Source organism: Pygoscelis adeliae, unplaced genomic scaffold (genome assembly GCF_000699105.1).
Source record: "Pygoscelis adeliae isolate BGI_AS28 unplaced genomic scaffold, ASM69910v1 Scaffold325, whole genome shotgun sequence".
In the NCBI taxonomy this organism is placed as follows: Eukaryota; Metazoa; Chordata; class Aves; order Sphenisciformes; family Spheniscidae; genus Pygoscelis; species Pygoscelis adeliae.
The window spans coordinates 587,712-604,430 of record NW_008824769.1 but is presented as its reverse complement, the minus strand read 5'-3'; the positions used below and the strand labels follow the sequence as shown (position 1 = coordinate 604,430).

General features: G+C 51.6%; 1 protein-coding gene across 1 annotated transcript in view; it reads right to left on the bottom strand.

Annotated features, from left to right (window-relative positions):
* The window catches only part of LOC103916619 (fibrinogen-like protein A), a 30,683-nt gene that overhangs the window by 6,280 nt on the left and 7,684 nt on the right, over window positions 1-16,719 (bottom strand). The window contains exon 2 of the mRNA XM_009323631.1: window positions 659-719. Coding sequence (XP_009321906.1) covers window positions 659-719 — 61 coding nt within the window. The remainder of the gene's footprint in view (window positions 1-658; window positions 720-16,719) is intronic.

Genomic DNA, 16,719 nt, shown 5'->3' with positions numbered 1-16,719 from the left:
AGAGTTCACCCAAGCAGGAACCATCCCCGCACCAGCGTAAATGAGACCGTCAGGGTGACAGACCACTGGTGCGGGGCAGAGCAAGCAGGAGGACGCTGGTGCTCTCCTGCATCCCTCCAGCAGCAGCCAACGCCTGGGGTGACATTTGCTGCCAAGCAGAGCAGACCTGTAACAACCACCCGCCCCGGTAAACTGCCTCCTGATCCCAAATCTGCATGCAGAAGGGATGGAGCAGGTGAAAAGGATCTTCTTGCCCCCTGCCAGTGGGATGAAATGTGGGATTAATTAAAATCCACTGTGTACGAAGCAAACAAAGATGGTCAGCAAAGGCTGGGACACTCCCAGCCTTTCCTCTCCCAGCCTGCATGGACTTACTGCTTCCACACAGAAATCCCAGAGCTGCATCTGGCCATTAAAGCAGGAGGCCATTGGCCTCTTCACCTACTGAAAACCCAAGATCACCACCAGGAACTGCATCGTCCTATTCCCTATCCTGTGGTTATGGATTAAAGGTTCATTGTGCAAGCAAGGCTCCTGCAGCACATCCCACCCCTCCTGGTTGCGACCGTGGTGCTCTGCAGGGAGGGAAGAGGCACCCAGAAGTGACCAGGAGATGCCACGGGAGCAATGCTGACACCCCCGTGGCAGAAAACCCGACCCTGCAGCCCCAGTGGCAGCTGGGGGCAGGAATGAGCAAAGGGACGTTGTGGGAGGTGCTCCTGGTCTCAACTACGAGACAGAAACTTCTCATGGTTGTCAGGAGGCTGAGCCCCTTCCCTGTGGCTGTATGGGGCCAGGGGACCTCCAGGGCCGGTGGGACCTCCGGAGAACCAGCTACCAGAAATCAGAACACTTGACACACCAGCGAGCTGACCCCAGTGGCTCCCACCGCAGGCAGGAGCTGCGTCTCTTTCCCCTGGGAACCCAGCACAGCACCTCCCCTTCAGAGCATGTCTTCTGTCCCCCCGTGAGCCCAAAGGACAACGTGAGACAGCAGGTACAATATAACCATGTCACCTACCTGCAGCGCCCCAATTTCCTCCTAAACGCTCTCAAGACACAATGTGACCATTGACTGGCACAGGAGTGAAAAGGGAAACAGATATGCATAAGCACTGGACCAGTGTGTAAACTTGTCATTGAGAAGGAAATGGCTTAAAATGGAGGGATTTAATGGCTAGCAAACGTGATCTGAGAAATATAATCCTCTGAATGGCTTCATGGCTGCGGGCGAGCAGCAGACGTGTTGTGCAGCGATGCCATCTGCTGCCTCCAGCCGCTGGCGAGCTGAAACCTGGGGGCCCGCTCTGCAAACAGCCGCAGCGGGTTCAGGGGTGGAGGGGCACGCCGCTCATTACTTTCCGTCTTCCAAAACCTGGACTTTGTCGCCACGGATGAACTGATTAGCAAGCCAAGAACGAAATTAAGTGCTTTTACGGTAGTACCTCCACGCCGTTCATTTAAACCACTGCGATGATTTAACACTTGATCTTCCCTGATGGGGAAGGAGAGTCCCTGGTCTGCTATGTGGACTCTGCGTCCACGAAATTTCAGCCTGGGGAAAGGCTGGGATTGTTAGGAGCCATCTTGCAGGTAGGGCAGGTCGTTGCTGATCTCATCACCACTTTGTGCACTGCAAGTACTGCAAGTCCTCAGAGGAAAGGGGCTTGAGGAGTCACAGTGTGTAGATACAGATATCACGGACAGTCTTTAGCAGAGGGACAGGTTCGAACATGGCTTTTGAAAGGTGGCATTGGCACCAGACTGAGCGTGACAAGAGTTACGCTCAGTTTTTTAATTTTATTGGAGTTAAAATTAAAAATGTTAGCCAAATTCTCTAATTATACCCCTTTTTCTCCCTTATTCATATCCACATATAACAGTTGTGCTGAGATTTGGTACCTCCCTGGTGTCCCCAGCACCTGCACATCAGCCGCGCTCCCCCCGCAGGGGGGCCAAGCTGTCCCCTTGGCCAGGTCCGTGAGCATTGCCCCCTGGCACAGCGCGCACAAGGTCATGAAACACAAGGACGTTGGAATTTGCCAGTGTTATTGGTAAAATCCAGCTCTCCGGACGAAATCCTTCGTATTCCAACCCAAGCATGGAAGAAATAAGATGATACAGATGTCTTCATATCATCCCAGGGCCATCCTCCAAAGAGGCACTTCCAACACCCTTTTACTTTCAAGCCAGTGAATTTTCATATGCACTCACAGCATGCGCAGCCCCACAGCGACGTGGATGCCAGGTTTTATCAGTTCAGCAGAACATCATTTGCTTTGCAGTGCTACAACACTCGATTACAGCATCCTCTTCCCTCTGCCCACAGATGGGAAATATTTTGAGGTCAAGGCTACTTGTCCCATGAAATAACATGCCATAACTGCTGGTGTTAGGCAGCTTTCTTCCTCCCCTGTCCTAATAATTTGGCTATGGCTACAGGCTTGGCAGGCCTCAGCCAAGCCCCAACTCCAGCAATTACTGCCCTGTCCTGGTTCCCGCATCTCAGGAGCCTGCAGCTCCCCTCCAGGCTGGCCCTTGCCTCGGGATGGTTTCAGCAGCGCCGTGGTCCAGCCCCGTTGTCCTGCTGCAGCGAGAGGTGGTGGGTGGCCTAGGAGAGGCTCTTGCTCCTGGGGGACCTGAAGCAAAGCCTCAGCAGGAGCATGGACACCATGCCAGGCGGAGGCACTGTGTCCATTAGCTGGGGTCACCAAGCTTCCCCAGAAAGTGAAAACCGATTAAACAGCAGCTTGACATCGTCTCCTCTTGGCCAATGCTGAGTGCTACAGTGAGACCTGTGATACAGCGAGAGCTGTGTGACTTGGCCCTAGGATGGGTGTCTCCTTGCTCCTCTCAATTCCCCAGTCATGGAAACACAGTGCATATGGAGGAGCTTCCCTGCCCAGTCCCCAGCCTATAAAAAATGCTTCTTTTAGGCCAGAGCAATTTCTTACCAAGTAGGGATCAGCAAAGAGAGGGGAGAGGACCCCTTCTCAAAGAGACCCTTGGGTGCCGAAGGAAAGCTGCTGTGGTTGGGTGCAAAGGCCACCTCCAGGCTCAGAGGTGGCCACAGCTCCCTACTTCTTGTCCGCGTGGGTACAAAAGAGGCCCCAGCACCTGCAGGATACCCCACAGCTGCAACTGACCCCAAGGCAGAGTTTCCCCTTGGCGATGCTCAGCTGTGAGCAGATATTTCCTGGCCAGGACTTTGGGAGGGTTGGGGTTGAGCTGTTGAGCGGAGTTTGCCCGTTGCACACTTCTGTGGTGCGGCTGCCTGTGCCGTGGTGCCAGGGCTGAGCCCTGGGCTGAGGAGCTACAGAAATCTGGTAACAGAGATGGCTTTATTGGCTCTGATAGTGAAACGGTGACTGAAAATATGTAAGTATCTATATTTGTCTCTGGGATGGCCATCTACTGCCATCTCCCTCAAAACAGTACCTGAGGACTGGCACTTTGGTACCAGGGACGGTGCTGCCCCAGCACACGCCTGTGCGGAGGGAAGACTGCTGACAGCTCCTCCTGTTTGAGCAAGATGACCAGCCCAAAAACATGCTCCAGGCTCGCAGGTACAGAGTAAAGCTGGAGCCTTTTGGTCCAGTTCAACAACTCACTGATGTTGGGAAGAAATTAGAGTCCAGCTGAATTAGTCTCCAGGCTGGAGCCAGGAGAGCTCGGCTCCAAGATCAGCATCCAGGAGACAAATGTGGCCTTCCTCGATCACCGACTGAGCCTGTCCACCACTGCGGGGAAAGGAGGGGTGACGCTGGCACACGTGGCACATGCCTTGGCACTAGGAGCAAAGAGAAAGAGCATCTGTTGGTGTCTCCATGGGACCTGCACCCATCGCATGTGCTATGAGCCAGGAACCGGGCAGTGCTCACTGCCACACTGGGAGGGGGTCAGTGATGCTGGTGCTGTTTGGGGACATCCCCTGGCAGCCCTATGTGAACCGTGGCACGTGATGGGGTTGGGGTTTTCCCGCAGCTGGACCCCCGCGAGCTCATCAGGCGCTGCTCTGCCCACCCCACCAGGATCCTGCCTGCCTGGCAGGGACACGGATGTCACCGCACCACCAGGCAGGCAGCCGTCTCCATTGGAGGTGATTGACTGAAATCAGTCGGGGAAAACTGACAGAAAGTTTAGCACAGTCTCCTTGGAATATATCAAAGCAGCGTCAGTCATCTAATAGGATAAGTAACGTAAGCTGTGTTGCACAGAGGCGCGCTAATGGGATATTGCTTTATGCAGGAGACAGTTTGATGTATCTGGGCCACTGCTAACTAAATCCTCCCTGAAGTCCCCTCTTTGTGGCTCTTCTGGCTCCAGGATTAATCGTCTCTCTCCTTTTTATCTGAAAGACATGAGGCCATCGGCTGCCTGCAGCTCCCAACGCGAAGCACTGCGGGAGACCACGTTACCCTCTGGGGAGCATCAGTGGGGACAGCGCAGTGGCAGGCTCAGCCACCCCAGGGGCTGTCCCCTGCCCTCAGGTCCTGCTTTATTTATGGTGGCTCCTGCCTGCACGATGCCCAGGGAGCCAGCGCTGAGCCTGGCACTGTGTGGTCCAGTGGGCACTGGGGTGCATGGCAAGCCCTCATTTTGGTTGCTGACAGCTCCCTGAGGTGCAGGGGAGAAGCATGTCATGACCAAAGTTGCATTTAGGATCATAACTCGGGCTCGTCCTGACTTTGGAGCACTTGGGGCAGGGTTGACTTCTGGTAGTCCATGAATCCTCCCCAAAACCAAAAGTCTTCCTTGCAGAGAGTCACAGGGCAGGAGAAAGGAGGAGAAAAGAGACTCACAGAGAAGGATTGAAATGCCCTTCTGAAAGAAACCCACAGCAACCTCAGCTGCTTGTGTCTTGGGGGATAACAGGCCAAGGTGGCCCCAGAAGGACCCAAATGTCCTCCAATTTTGTGCAGCTGAGGCATGAACCGGAGAAAGATGCCCTGTTTTACACCAGTGCACAGTTAAGCAAAGCCCTGCACAGAGACACAATCTCAGAGCAGCTGCAGGACTTCCCATCAGCAGAGCTGTTTGGGTCCTTGCACTCCCCCTTACTCCGGTGCGTGCATCTCATTCCATCAAATACCCATTTCAACAAGGTGCAACATCCATTTGCAAGACCAAGACTCACGGCCCAGCAGGGCTTTCTGCTGCAGCCTGCAGTTTTGGTGCAAGCATTGAGGGCTCCAGCTGGGAGGTGCTCACAGGCTGTGGTGCTGCCACCAGCCTGGAAGAGCAGGACAGGGTAACTGGGAGGTCTGAATAGTCATGGGAGCTGACTGAGGAACATCATTGCTCAAGGTGTGGGAACACAAGAGGAAGTAGTTTTCAAGCGCAGATCCCAAGAACAGCCAATAGATCAGCAGGACAATGTGTCCAGGGATCCTGCATAATTAAAGGTCTACCAAGGGAGGGAGTAAGTGACCCAAAGAAGGGCTTTGCAAACCAGCAGGTCAAACGTCTCCAAGTCAAAGCATGTGTTTGGAAGCTGCCGGGAATGTCACCAGTGCTGCATCTCCCCAGCTGCCCTCAGGGCAAGCAAGCCGGGGCATGAGCCCCTGCTCTGCACTGCCTGGCCGTGAGCCAGACCGGCGGCACGGCCAGCCCCGTGAGCCCCACGCATCACCTCTCCCACTGCTCGCCGGCTCCTTGCTCCTGTGGGTCACCAGGTCCTCAAACTCACTCTCCAAACACGCATGTACCAGACTTGTAAATCTTCTGCTTTTGTCTCTGAAGAGGGAAAATCTGAGAACATCCGCAGAGAGGCAGGTTTATCTCCTCCTTGTATTCAACTCATTGTCTCAGATAAATCCCCTTAGTTCCACCAGGGTTTAACAGGAGTGGAAGGCTGTTTCAAATGAGTCCAAACACTTCTATTTCCTATATGTACGTCTTTCAACTTTAAAACAGCCTTTTTAAGTGCCACTGCTTCTTAAACAGCCTTCAGCCTGAGACAGGCATCAAAGGAAGAACTGGCCGGTCAGGAGAACAAGCTGCCTTCTCATCCTAAGTTTGCAAAGGAATCACAAGACAACAAATTAATTGCCCAACTAATGTGAGTATTTCGTGTTGAAAGGGTTTTCTACAGCATTCAGCCTGAGGAGGTTTTTTTGGGTGTGCATTTGTACATGGATTTATTTCCCTGTTCAAACTGAGATGGCATCTGGCAGCTATGATGAAAAGGCACCGGACTTCTACATCCACAAAGAAACATTTGAAAAGAAGCTTTTAGGGTTGCAAAAGTTTGAAGAACAACAAGGTTTTCCATCCTTAAGTAGACAAGTGACCACTTCAGTACAGTTTTATATAACCATAAATATTTGCAAAGTTTAAAGAATAAAGACTACAAAGCATCTACTAAAGAACAGAATTTCAATAGGGGGATTTTTTAGAATTGCTTATGTGATTTTAAAGAGAAAAGGGATGAAGAGGCTCCATTTCCCAGAGGAGTTTATGGCTCTGCAACATGACTGCAACCACCATTTTTTGGAGTGCTGAGCAGAGCACTGTGACAGCATTTTTCCACTACAAAGTTCTGTTTCTACCCTAAAAATAATCCCGAGAAGTTTGCTTTCTTTCTTTTTCCCTAGCTGGTTTCTCATGCCAGGGATCTTCTCATTTGGGAAGATGCTCTTTTTGGTTGACTCTCTTTGGGCCCAGCTGTCTCCAGATTTACAAGCACTATCTGCAGCGTATTTGCGATCTGAAGTCTCCTTGCAGGTGCACATCACTAACACTCACACTGATGACCGTCTGTTGAGGAGAACAACAAAAGGAAGAAGAATTTTGATGCTGCAGCCCAGGACAGGCAACTGTGAGGTGAGACACATCAGCTTGTGCCCAAGGAGGTGGCATTGCCTGGCGCATTTGTTGTTTGTCCCTTGTTGAGATAGAACCTAGATGGGTTCAGTGATGGAATTCCTCGATGGGCTCAACATTTTGCTTAGCAAACGATCATTTGCCTTCACCCCAAGGGTAAAAGACATTTTACGTGCCTCCTGATCTGTAAAGACAAAGACAAGTTTGCAGCAACCCCGAGTTAGATCCCGAGTTGTTGCTGGTTATCTCCAGCAGCCTCTGTGAAGGGCTGTGCATCGAGGATGGCTCCTAGCACCCTTCCAGCAACTCTGTCCCTTGCTCAGCTCTGCTGTTCCTCCTTTGAGCAGAAAACTGCCCCACTGAGAATGTCACCTCCCACAGACCAAAGGACAAGAAAGGTGAACGAGTGCGGGACAGGAGATGGACAGAGGGCACAGCCCCTGAGCTGGGCTGGAAAGAGGACAGAGAGCCCCGGCAGGACAAGGGTGTCTTGGGGATGCTGGTGCAGGTGAGGGAGGATGGGGACCAAGGGGAAGGATGACAGTAGCTGAGGGCTGGAAGTGGGGAGCAGGGAGACAGATGGGGCTCCTGGTAGGGGCAGGGGTTGGCAATGATGATGGTTCCCATCACGCGCTCCCCATGTGAACGCTAAAGGCACCAGCCATGGCTCCACTTGGGAAGGGGCAGCCAGTGGTCAGGCTTTGTTACAGTGGGCTCAGTCCTCGCAAGGATGCTTTCATCTGGCTGTGATTGAAGCCTTCAAACCTGGAGGAGCTGAAGCTGCACAGACCTCCCATCTCCAGGTCATCTATGGTGATACCTCCTTGACAGCAACACTGCCTCCTTGCTGAGATTTGCACCGTTAATACGTACCCAGGAACACTTGTCTGCTGAGCACAGACTGTCCTCATTGCTGATGGCTCACCACCCCAGTTTTGGTATCTCACAGAATAGGACAGACCATCAGTCCCTGCAAACGTAGCCTTCTCCGTCCTCAGCAGAGCCAAACATACAGCCTACGACTTGGGTTTCCCTGCAAGCCTCAAACCGCTCCTCAGGAAATCTCTGGTGCCGTCTGGGGACCGGTTGCACACATTGTCCAAATGCAGGAGTGCCATCTCCTGGGCAGCTGGGAAACTTGGTGTGCAACAGCCCCAGAAAACCACCCCGGAATAACTCAGAGGCAACGTGGCGGAGAAACCGCTGTGATGGCAGGTACTGCCCATGAAGACAAACCCAACCTTTGGGTACTTCAAAAGCAGCTGCAGTAGGAGCTCCAGGGTCAATTAACAGCTCTGTGGCCAGCAGGAGTTTAACCCGTGCACCAAGCAGAGCACAATTCCCACCACTGAATAATGCATTTTTGCTCTAATGCAAAACTTAGGAGGCCATCGTGCAGTGAAAGTCCCTGGAGAGCCAACTGGCCTTGAAGAGACACCCTTCACCATCCCACGGCACCTTTGGTGCAGTTTCTTGCACACCCTTTCCCAGCCTGAAAAACGAATGGGAGAAACCAGACCTTCACCAGACAGTCCTGGACCGATGCTGGAGGGTCGCTGTGCCTTGGAGCCCGCCGGTTTGCCACGGAGGAACATGCATACGGCCCGACGCTGGACGCAGGGGAGACAGGCGGTTTACCCTCCCATCCCTCCCCATTGGTCCTGCCTCCCTCAGCCCCTGCCCTGCCTCCGGCTCCCCTGAGGCTACTCCCTGCCCAAGCACTGGCCTCGTGCCCGCTGGCCTCCCTGCCCACACGCTGTCACCCCCCACGGCCGGACCACTCGTGCGGCCCCACAGTGTCTGAGCCCGCAGCGGGGCCATGCTTGCTCACCTCTGCCTTTCAGCCAAGCACCACCTCCCCAAACTACGCTGCTCCCCAGGTCTGTACCTGCGCCCCAAAATCACAACCCCCTCCTCTTTTCATTACACTCCAGTTTTCTCTCTCCTCCCCACCTTCCCCTGCAGCCCAATGAGGCAGGCATGAGCTATGGGGAATTTCAGCCCAAGCAGTTACGGTCTGACAAAATGACATGTAATGAAGCCAAGCCTTATGGGAAGCACCATGCAATCCTCTTTCACTGGCTGTGAGCTGCCCGTGCTTTGAAAACAACTCCTATAGCACCTTACAGAAGTAATGGGAATCCTCAACAGCCATTCTTAAACTCACCGCTAGATTTATGGCATTAAATCTCCATTCTGGTAGCAGCAGTAAATAAGACCAAGTGTGACCATAATAGAGCTTTGGATACCTCAGCATTAATTCTGTGGTCTGTTCATGTGTGCAGAAATTAGGGGAAGACGCTTACTTGGAACAGAAAAACTGTGGAGGCATTGGCAGTGCTCCCAGAGAATCATTTAGGACAGCCAGGTGCTCCCCACTATCCCTGTTTGCTTGGCATGGCAGGATGGCAGTGGGAAGCCGGGTAGCCCGGTGGGTCCTGCCCCTGCCCACACACCGGGCAGGATGGGCAGGGTCGGTTTTGGCAGCACCGTGGCAGGATACAGGAACTGCCTGAGAAGTGAGGGTCAAGGAAAGGCATTTGTTGGATAAAGCCAAGCAGAGGATGCACCACGGGAGCAGACAAGGCGGTTCTAATTGCGCGGACAAACTTGGAGGTGACCGAGCTGAGACTAAGCCAAGCACAGCAGGACACCGATGTGCCTTTTCATCTAGGAAGGACAAGCCCAAATTTAGTCCAAACATAGAAGCCAAGTTAAAAATACCAAGTGTAGCAATGCAGTGGAAAGAGAGACTGTATCTAGCAGCCCTATACAGGCTGTCAGAGAAGCCAGTTAAATTATAGAATCATGAATAGTTTGGGTCGGAAGGGACCTCTAAAGGCCATCTAGTCCAACCCCCCTGCCCTGGGCAGGGACATCTTCAACTAGACCAGTTGCTCAGAGCCCCGTCCAACCTGACCTGGAATGTTTCCAGGGATGGAGCATCCACCACCTCTCTGGGCAACCTGGGCCAGTGCTTCACCACCCTCAGCGTAAAACATTTCTTCCTTCTATCTAGTCTAAATCTACCCCCCTTTAGTTTAAGGCCATTCCCCCTTGTCCTGTCGCAACAGGCCCTGCTGAAAAGTTTACCCACTCTGTGACTGCATTTCTCCTATTAAGTGACCCTGCGAAGTAATTTCTTGCTGCACAACACGGCACTTGCACAGGAAAATAACAGGAGATGAGCTTTGTCCTCCTCAGCACCCATGGCCAAGTGAGGTCCGGCAGTCATCCATACCTCCATCCAACCCTGGCTCTCTCCAGCACCTTGCAAGAAGCATCCAGAGTGCAGCTGATTTCTGTTATCAGGAAAATATCTCCTCCTCTCTCTAAACATACTGTTGGATCCATACATGGCATCATGCGGAGAGAGAGGGACACCTTTGTAGCTGCATCCATTGGTAGGCACTCTTATTCTGTTAATTAACTTTGTCCTTATGTTACAGTATTACCACTATCTCCTGCCAGTTAAACAATCATTTAAAATGCTGGGGAAAATACAGTGGACTTCTGTATGCCAACAGACACTATATTCTGTGCGTTAACTGATGTGTTACAGGGATACTCAAGGCACAAACCTCTCTGTTTCCAAGATTACAAACACCTCAAACGAACAAATGCCCTGTGAAGTTAAATGCTTTTATTACTCCACCAGCAGAAACGATGTGATCCTTCTTCTACTAAAGCAATCTGGTAAATACACGATAATAATCTGGTAATTACATCTACAATCCGGTAAATATAAAGCGCGAGATCCAGACACTGTCATGGCTGCTACAGAAATGAATGACGCTGTTGGCTCCATGGCTCAGGAGCAGAACTGGTTCCAGTTTGTACGTCCACTCGTGCCAAACCCCCAGGGCAAACAGCACCCGGTGCACGTGGGTAACGCGGGTGTACGTGTGCCTGGCAGACAACGAGTGGAAAAGGCCAAGGAGCAGAGGGACAGGGGCTGGAAGAGTGACGTGGACAAAAAGTGGGCTGCAGAGTGGACCGTAGCTCCCAGGGCTGGAGACAGGACAGAAACCTGAGCTTTGCCTTGGGACAGCTCTTATGAGCAGTTCTAACTTACATTTAAATAAATGACATTTCTTAATAAGCTTCAACCACATTTTGGGACGCTTCAGGATTTAAGCAATATGTAATTTACAGATAAAAGGGATCACTGAGGACCAAAAGTTCTGGAAAAGCCATGAAAATATCAAAATCAGCCAAGTCCTGCTCCTGTTTCTCAACAGAGGTATTTTCCACAGAGACATGAAGACTTGTCAAACACAAAACGTGCATTTTTATATTTAAGGAGTGATAAAGTTTTCCGTGTTATACGTATTTGTAGGAACATAAAATTTATATCTCCTGGTATCTTGGGTTACAGCTGAGGCCTGGGGACACAGCACGAGAAAAGAGATGGGAAAACTCAATGAGGGAGAACCCGCAGCAGTTTAGAACAGTAATATATCTGATTAATCACCTTCTGCATTACACCCAGGGAAGTTAGCGGAGAGTTACGTGCACTCTAGGGTCCTTTCATACCGTTAAAGTGATGGGAAAAGGCCTTTCTGTTCCTGAGAACCGGGCTATAAGTGAGCACCACCGAAGAGATCTCCATCAAACCAAAATGGGTTTTCGTTCATTCAGTCCAAAGGGAGAGTGCAAACTTTAATTAACTCAATAGCTGTCAAGAGCTCGGAGACCTGCAGATTAATGGTGCTGGCTGCAAAACTGCAGAGCATCAGCACTACGAGCCAGCCCTGCCACGTTGAAGACTGGCAGGGAGCAAGAAACCCGCCTGCCCTCCTGGTGACGTGCTCGTGCCAGGGGAGCTCCTCACCGTGTCCGCAAAAAAATGCCAAAGCTCAGAAAAAGCGCCAGCCCGAGCTGCCCAGTACATGACGGATGCTGGCCATTTCCAGTGGGCTCCTCACACGGAGCTGCAACACGGAGTTTGGGAATAGGAAGGGAAATGCAGAGAGCTCTGGGGTCTGTAGGGCATCTCTGCTGGGAAGCGATAGTATAAATGGCACAAAACCTGCCTTTTTCCACAGGCACCGTCAAGCTTTAGCTACGCAGTGTTGTAGCAAAACACAATGTGGAGGACAGGAAGGGTAGGAAGACCCCAATGCATCTAGGGGTGCAGTGGAGTATGGGATCATGAGGGGGTAACTGGGGGAAGAGAAGGGAAGATGGGCACGAGAAGGCAGTCCAACACCACTCTATTGCTGGGTCTTTTGCACAGCCTGAAGCAGAGGGTGTATATATACTACTAATAAAGGACACTTCCCTTCTCAACTCATTGCCTGGCCCCTTCAAACATAAGAACAGCTGAACTAAATCAGGTCAAGGGTCTGTTTAGCCCAGCATCACCTGTGATAGCTGCCCTGAGTCTCTAGAGAAGTGCAAGAACAGGGCAACGAGATGTTATCATTTCCATGAGAAATTTTGAGCCTCCAAATACCTTCAGCTGAGTGAGTCTCTGGGCTGGATGTGGTTTCTGTCCTCCCTTGCCAGCTATTCAACCGGTAGGAATGGTTTCTTGGCTACCACGGACTTTCCTTTGTGCTGGGACATCATTTATGGAAGCTCATAAATAGCAATGGGTCTCCCAAGCCCTGATGCTACTGACTCACTTTGACATGCTGCCTTGGAGGGACAGGATTCGGGTGACAGGGTCCTTCTGTCCTTCTCCTTTCGCGGCTGGCAAAGATACCCCTGCTCTTCAGGGCTCTGTTTGACTAACGCTGCAAACTGCTGTCTGTAGCAGTACCACAGCGTGAGCAGCAGCGCTGCACCAAAGATTTCGGGGCTAAGAAGGCAAGGGGGAAGGTGCAGCGGCAGAGCCTGCTGTTATCCGGGCACCTGGAACCTGTAGGGTGTGAACTTGCAGCTGCACCAGCTCCCACATCCCTGGGTCGATCCGGCAGGATTTCTCCCGAGCACCAGGCTCCTGGCTCCGGTATCCAAAAGGTTTTCAGCCACTACAGCTGTTTTTAGAAGCAGTGGTGGAATTAATGAGGTTGGTGACAGGTAGGAGGCTCCTGATTCTCCCTGCTGCGATAACAGGAGCGAGTCTTTGTCCTAAGAGAAGAGTCAGAGATACCAAACACCATCCCAGAGGACAGTTTGAGTTTTGTATACTTGGAAGTGCTTCGGCTAGGTATGTGGAAGGACTTCAACTGGGAAAGGAAAACTCTTGATTACTAAGAATTACTAGGAAAAATTTTGGAAGAAATGAATGTTTCGGTAACTCAAATATGGAAAAAGAACGACAGCAAGCTCTGCTCGTGCCTTGGCTTCAGGGATGTGAAGAGGTTGAGGAAGGTCACTTTGCATGCAGAGTGCAGTGAAAATACAGGAGAGCTGTCAGTGTGATTTCATACAGGAATAAAATGTAATTTCAAAGCTCTTGGGAGCGAGGAGCTAAAACACCCGCTAAGCATACCCTGCGGAGTACACACAGGCAATGGAGTACCTTCATTTTGGCTAAGGAAGTGGGGAACTGGCACTGCAGGGATCAGGAGAAGCACAACTGTCTTACAGCGACAGTAACCAGGAATGCTCTTTGCAATGCAGCAAGACAGCTGGGTGCACTCTTGCACCTAGAGGGCTGCAAAAAACACGTCACAGGCTCTTAGAGATGTGATACCATCTACCAACACAAGGGCTTTGTAGCTTCTTTGAGGGGATATCTGTTCCTTGAACCCTGCACAGATGCCATCCCCCACTTTAGGCATATTGCACAGATGTGTTCAAGGAGGCATTGACCTTGAAAATGGGGGGACATTTGGCCTGATGGACTTATGAAAGTTACAATTGCTCTCAGAAAGGCAATGGCCCCACCGCTTGAGCTGAGGGGCTGAGCATACCCAGGAGAGGTGTTTGTGAGTCAGCAGGGCACGGCCCTTCAGCACACCGGGTTTCCTTTTCTGCTTGAAAGTGTGTGTTGCAGGGCACAGCGTCATTTCTTCAGCACAGAGGAAGGAGCTCAGCCTCCAGCAGAAGGTGCTCTGAAGTCTGCAGCGGGGTTAGTCGAGGCTCCAGGCTGGGCCAGGGCACAGAAGTCTACAGAGGGAAATGTCTGGAGTAGATACGTGTATTTATCAGATATTTTCTGCCAGCTAGAACATGAAGCATTGGAGATAAACATTCACCTACTGAAAAACTGGCCGAGATGGAAACCAGCTTTCAATTAGAAACTAGGCCTTGCAGGCCGAGAGCAGCGGTCACCAGCACCCTCTTGCCCAGGGGACTTGCAGGGTCACTACCAAACAGAACAGGAAAGCCAGAACCAAAGTCAATCCTGGAGCAGCAGCTGTGCAGCAACGCCCTCCTACATCTGTTCAGGCCAACAACCTGCGCAGCCTGCACGCTGCTGGAGTGAGATCACGTTTGGAGCTCTGGTTCAGCGTGTTAGATAAACTGGATACAGAGGCTGACATTTGAAAACCAGCGTTAACGGCAGCCCTCCAGCAGCACGGATGCGCTGGCAAGTGGGCATGCTCCGTGTATACCTGATGTACGACTTTCACTGTTGCCGAGTGATCGACCCCTTCACACCAGAAGAGAGAACATCTCCTCACAGCTGAGCGATGCGTTTGCCCTGTGTGTCACATCTGCTCACTCCTCCTGAGGGAAGAACTCATCTTTCTATAACCTGCTCGGAAATGAAGACTTCAGAAGCGAAAATCATGCGAGAAGGGAATGCCTCTGTTGGTCTGAAAGACAGGGGTATGGAGTCCGTCCCTGGGTCGCTTAGGAGATGGGTAAGTGGAAAAGAACGAGCTCTTGTTAGGTCTGGGGATTCACTTATTTTTCTCTCTGCTCAGCTTCAGCTTTTTTAAAGCAATGGGCAGTGTTAGGAAGCAGGTGCTTTGTCTCCAGGGAAATCCCCGAGGGCTGTCAAGGCTTCTCTCCAGATCAGCTCAAAGGTCGATACCACCTCGCACTCTGCACTGCACTGTCCTCCGGCAGGACACTTCAGTCTGCTCCTATTCTGCAGTCCAGGAGTGAATCACAGAGAGAAAACACAGCACCCATCAGAGGCAAAGCCACCACTGTGCACTGGAGGAGTAGGTGCGGCAGAGGCAGCCGCAGCGTGACAGCTCCCGCAGCAGGAAGGAAGCCAGCCGGGGAGGAAGGGAGCCCGGCCAACAGCAGGACGAGGCGGAGACGACAGCCGCGAGCGAGGGCTGCGGCACTCGCTCCCCGCACTCGGCAGGTGACTGCAGCAAGAGGAACCACGCAGATACCCAGGACAGCGTTGAATTGTTTTGGCTGAACTACACAGGGCAGCTGCTTGGTGTTCAACGGTGTCATCTCTGGGTATAAATACGAACAGATAGGGTCACCTAGGGAGGGATTTTCATATTCTCTGACCACATCTAAACGCTTGCGGCACTCGCTCCCCGCACTCGGCAGGTGACTGCAGCAAGAGGAACCACGCAGATACCCAGGACAGCGTTGAATTGTTTTGGCTGAACTACACAGGGCAGCTGCTTGGTGTTCAACGGTGTCATCTCTGGGTATAAATACGAACAGATAGGGTCACCTAGGGAGGGATTTTCATATTCTCTGACCACATCTAAACGCTGCAACATTTGGCAAGCTTCCAGCTCCACTGTTTTAGTTTCCTCCTGTGAGGTCGGCTCTTTGCTCCTCTGAACCACTCTCTGCACCCAGCCCAGCTTGACCTCATCGCTCGTGGGCCTGGCGGCAAGAACGGGGCTCGAGAGATGAGAACAGCAGTGCCGCGCGCGCCGTCTGAGGGAAATACTGTATCCAAAACAACTCCAGCTCGTATTTGGCTTTTTAACGGCCATGTCGCATTAACGGCCCATAGCCACGCTGCGATCCACAAAGGCACCCAGACTTACTTCCTCCTGTTAATTCCAGCCACGGAACTTTCTGCTTAGAAGTTCCTTCAGTACACGAGTTTGTACTCTGCACTGTTTTGTTTCTTCTGAATGAAATTCCCCCCTACCGTCCTGTACCTGACCCTTCTCCATACTTGCAGCCTCTCCCAACCTTGTACACTGCGTGATAAGTGAACAGAATTAAGTCATTCTCTAAAACCAATTCCTCATGAACCTTTCTCCACCCTGATTCCCCCTCCCATAGTCATCTTCTATTTAGTGAGGCCCTTACGTACCTCCTCATTCGTACACACCGCTCTGAAAGTCACGCAACTTTTCAAAGCAACCAGATTAACTTTCAGTGAAACAGCATCACACTTTAACAGAGTTTTCATACATTTTCCCGGTCCTTCCCATGCGCTTAGGAGAAAGAGGCTTGGCTACTCAGGTGGCCAAACACCAAACCAGTGAGACTGAGACTTTGCCGGCTGGAAGAGGCGGGGAGGTTCCGTACTTCAGGGCCTGGCTGAGCTCCAGCTGCTAGCGAGTTCCCGGGGAGCAGCTCCATCTCCGTGTGCTTTCGCTGATGGCTGGCAGGGTGGAACGGGGGACATTTGCTGTTATTACCGGCTCTCTTCAGTGCTAGATGAAGCCTTTGGGATGAATCAGTAACTCCTATGTTGACATTTGACGTAGTTAGCTTTTTCAGTGGAGATTCATAATGGGAGGATGTAACATTTATACTCCAGGTTGTACAGAGGGTGTACCTAACCTTACGGGTAGTTTGGGGAGTTGAACTTATCCCACACAGCTCTAACTAGTTTCCCAAGGCTGCTTCTCTTCATCCTGAAGCAGCCACAGCAAGGCTATACAAAGCAGACCTATTCCTCAGGGTCATGACGCAGCAGCCATCCAGGATCACTAGAATATGCCTCTTTAATACACTAGATTTTAAGTGAAATCTGCTTTCCTAATCACTGAAGAAGGGGTTAGAGGGAGCGCCGCTGCGCCTGTATTTTTGCTGTGGCTGCTTTTGGCAGGC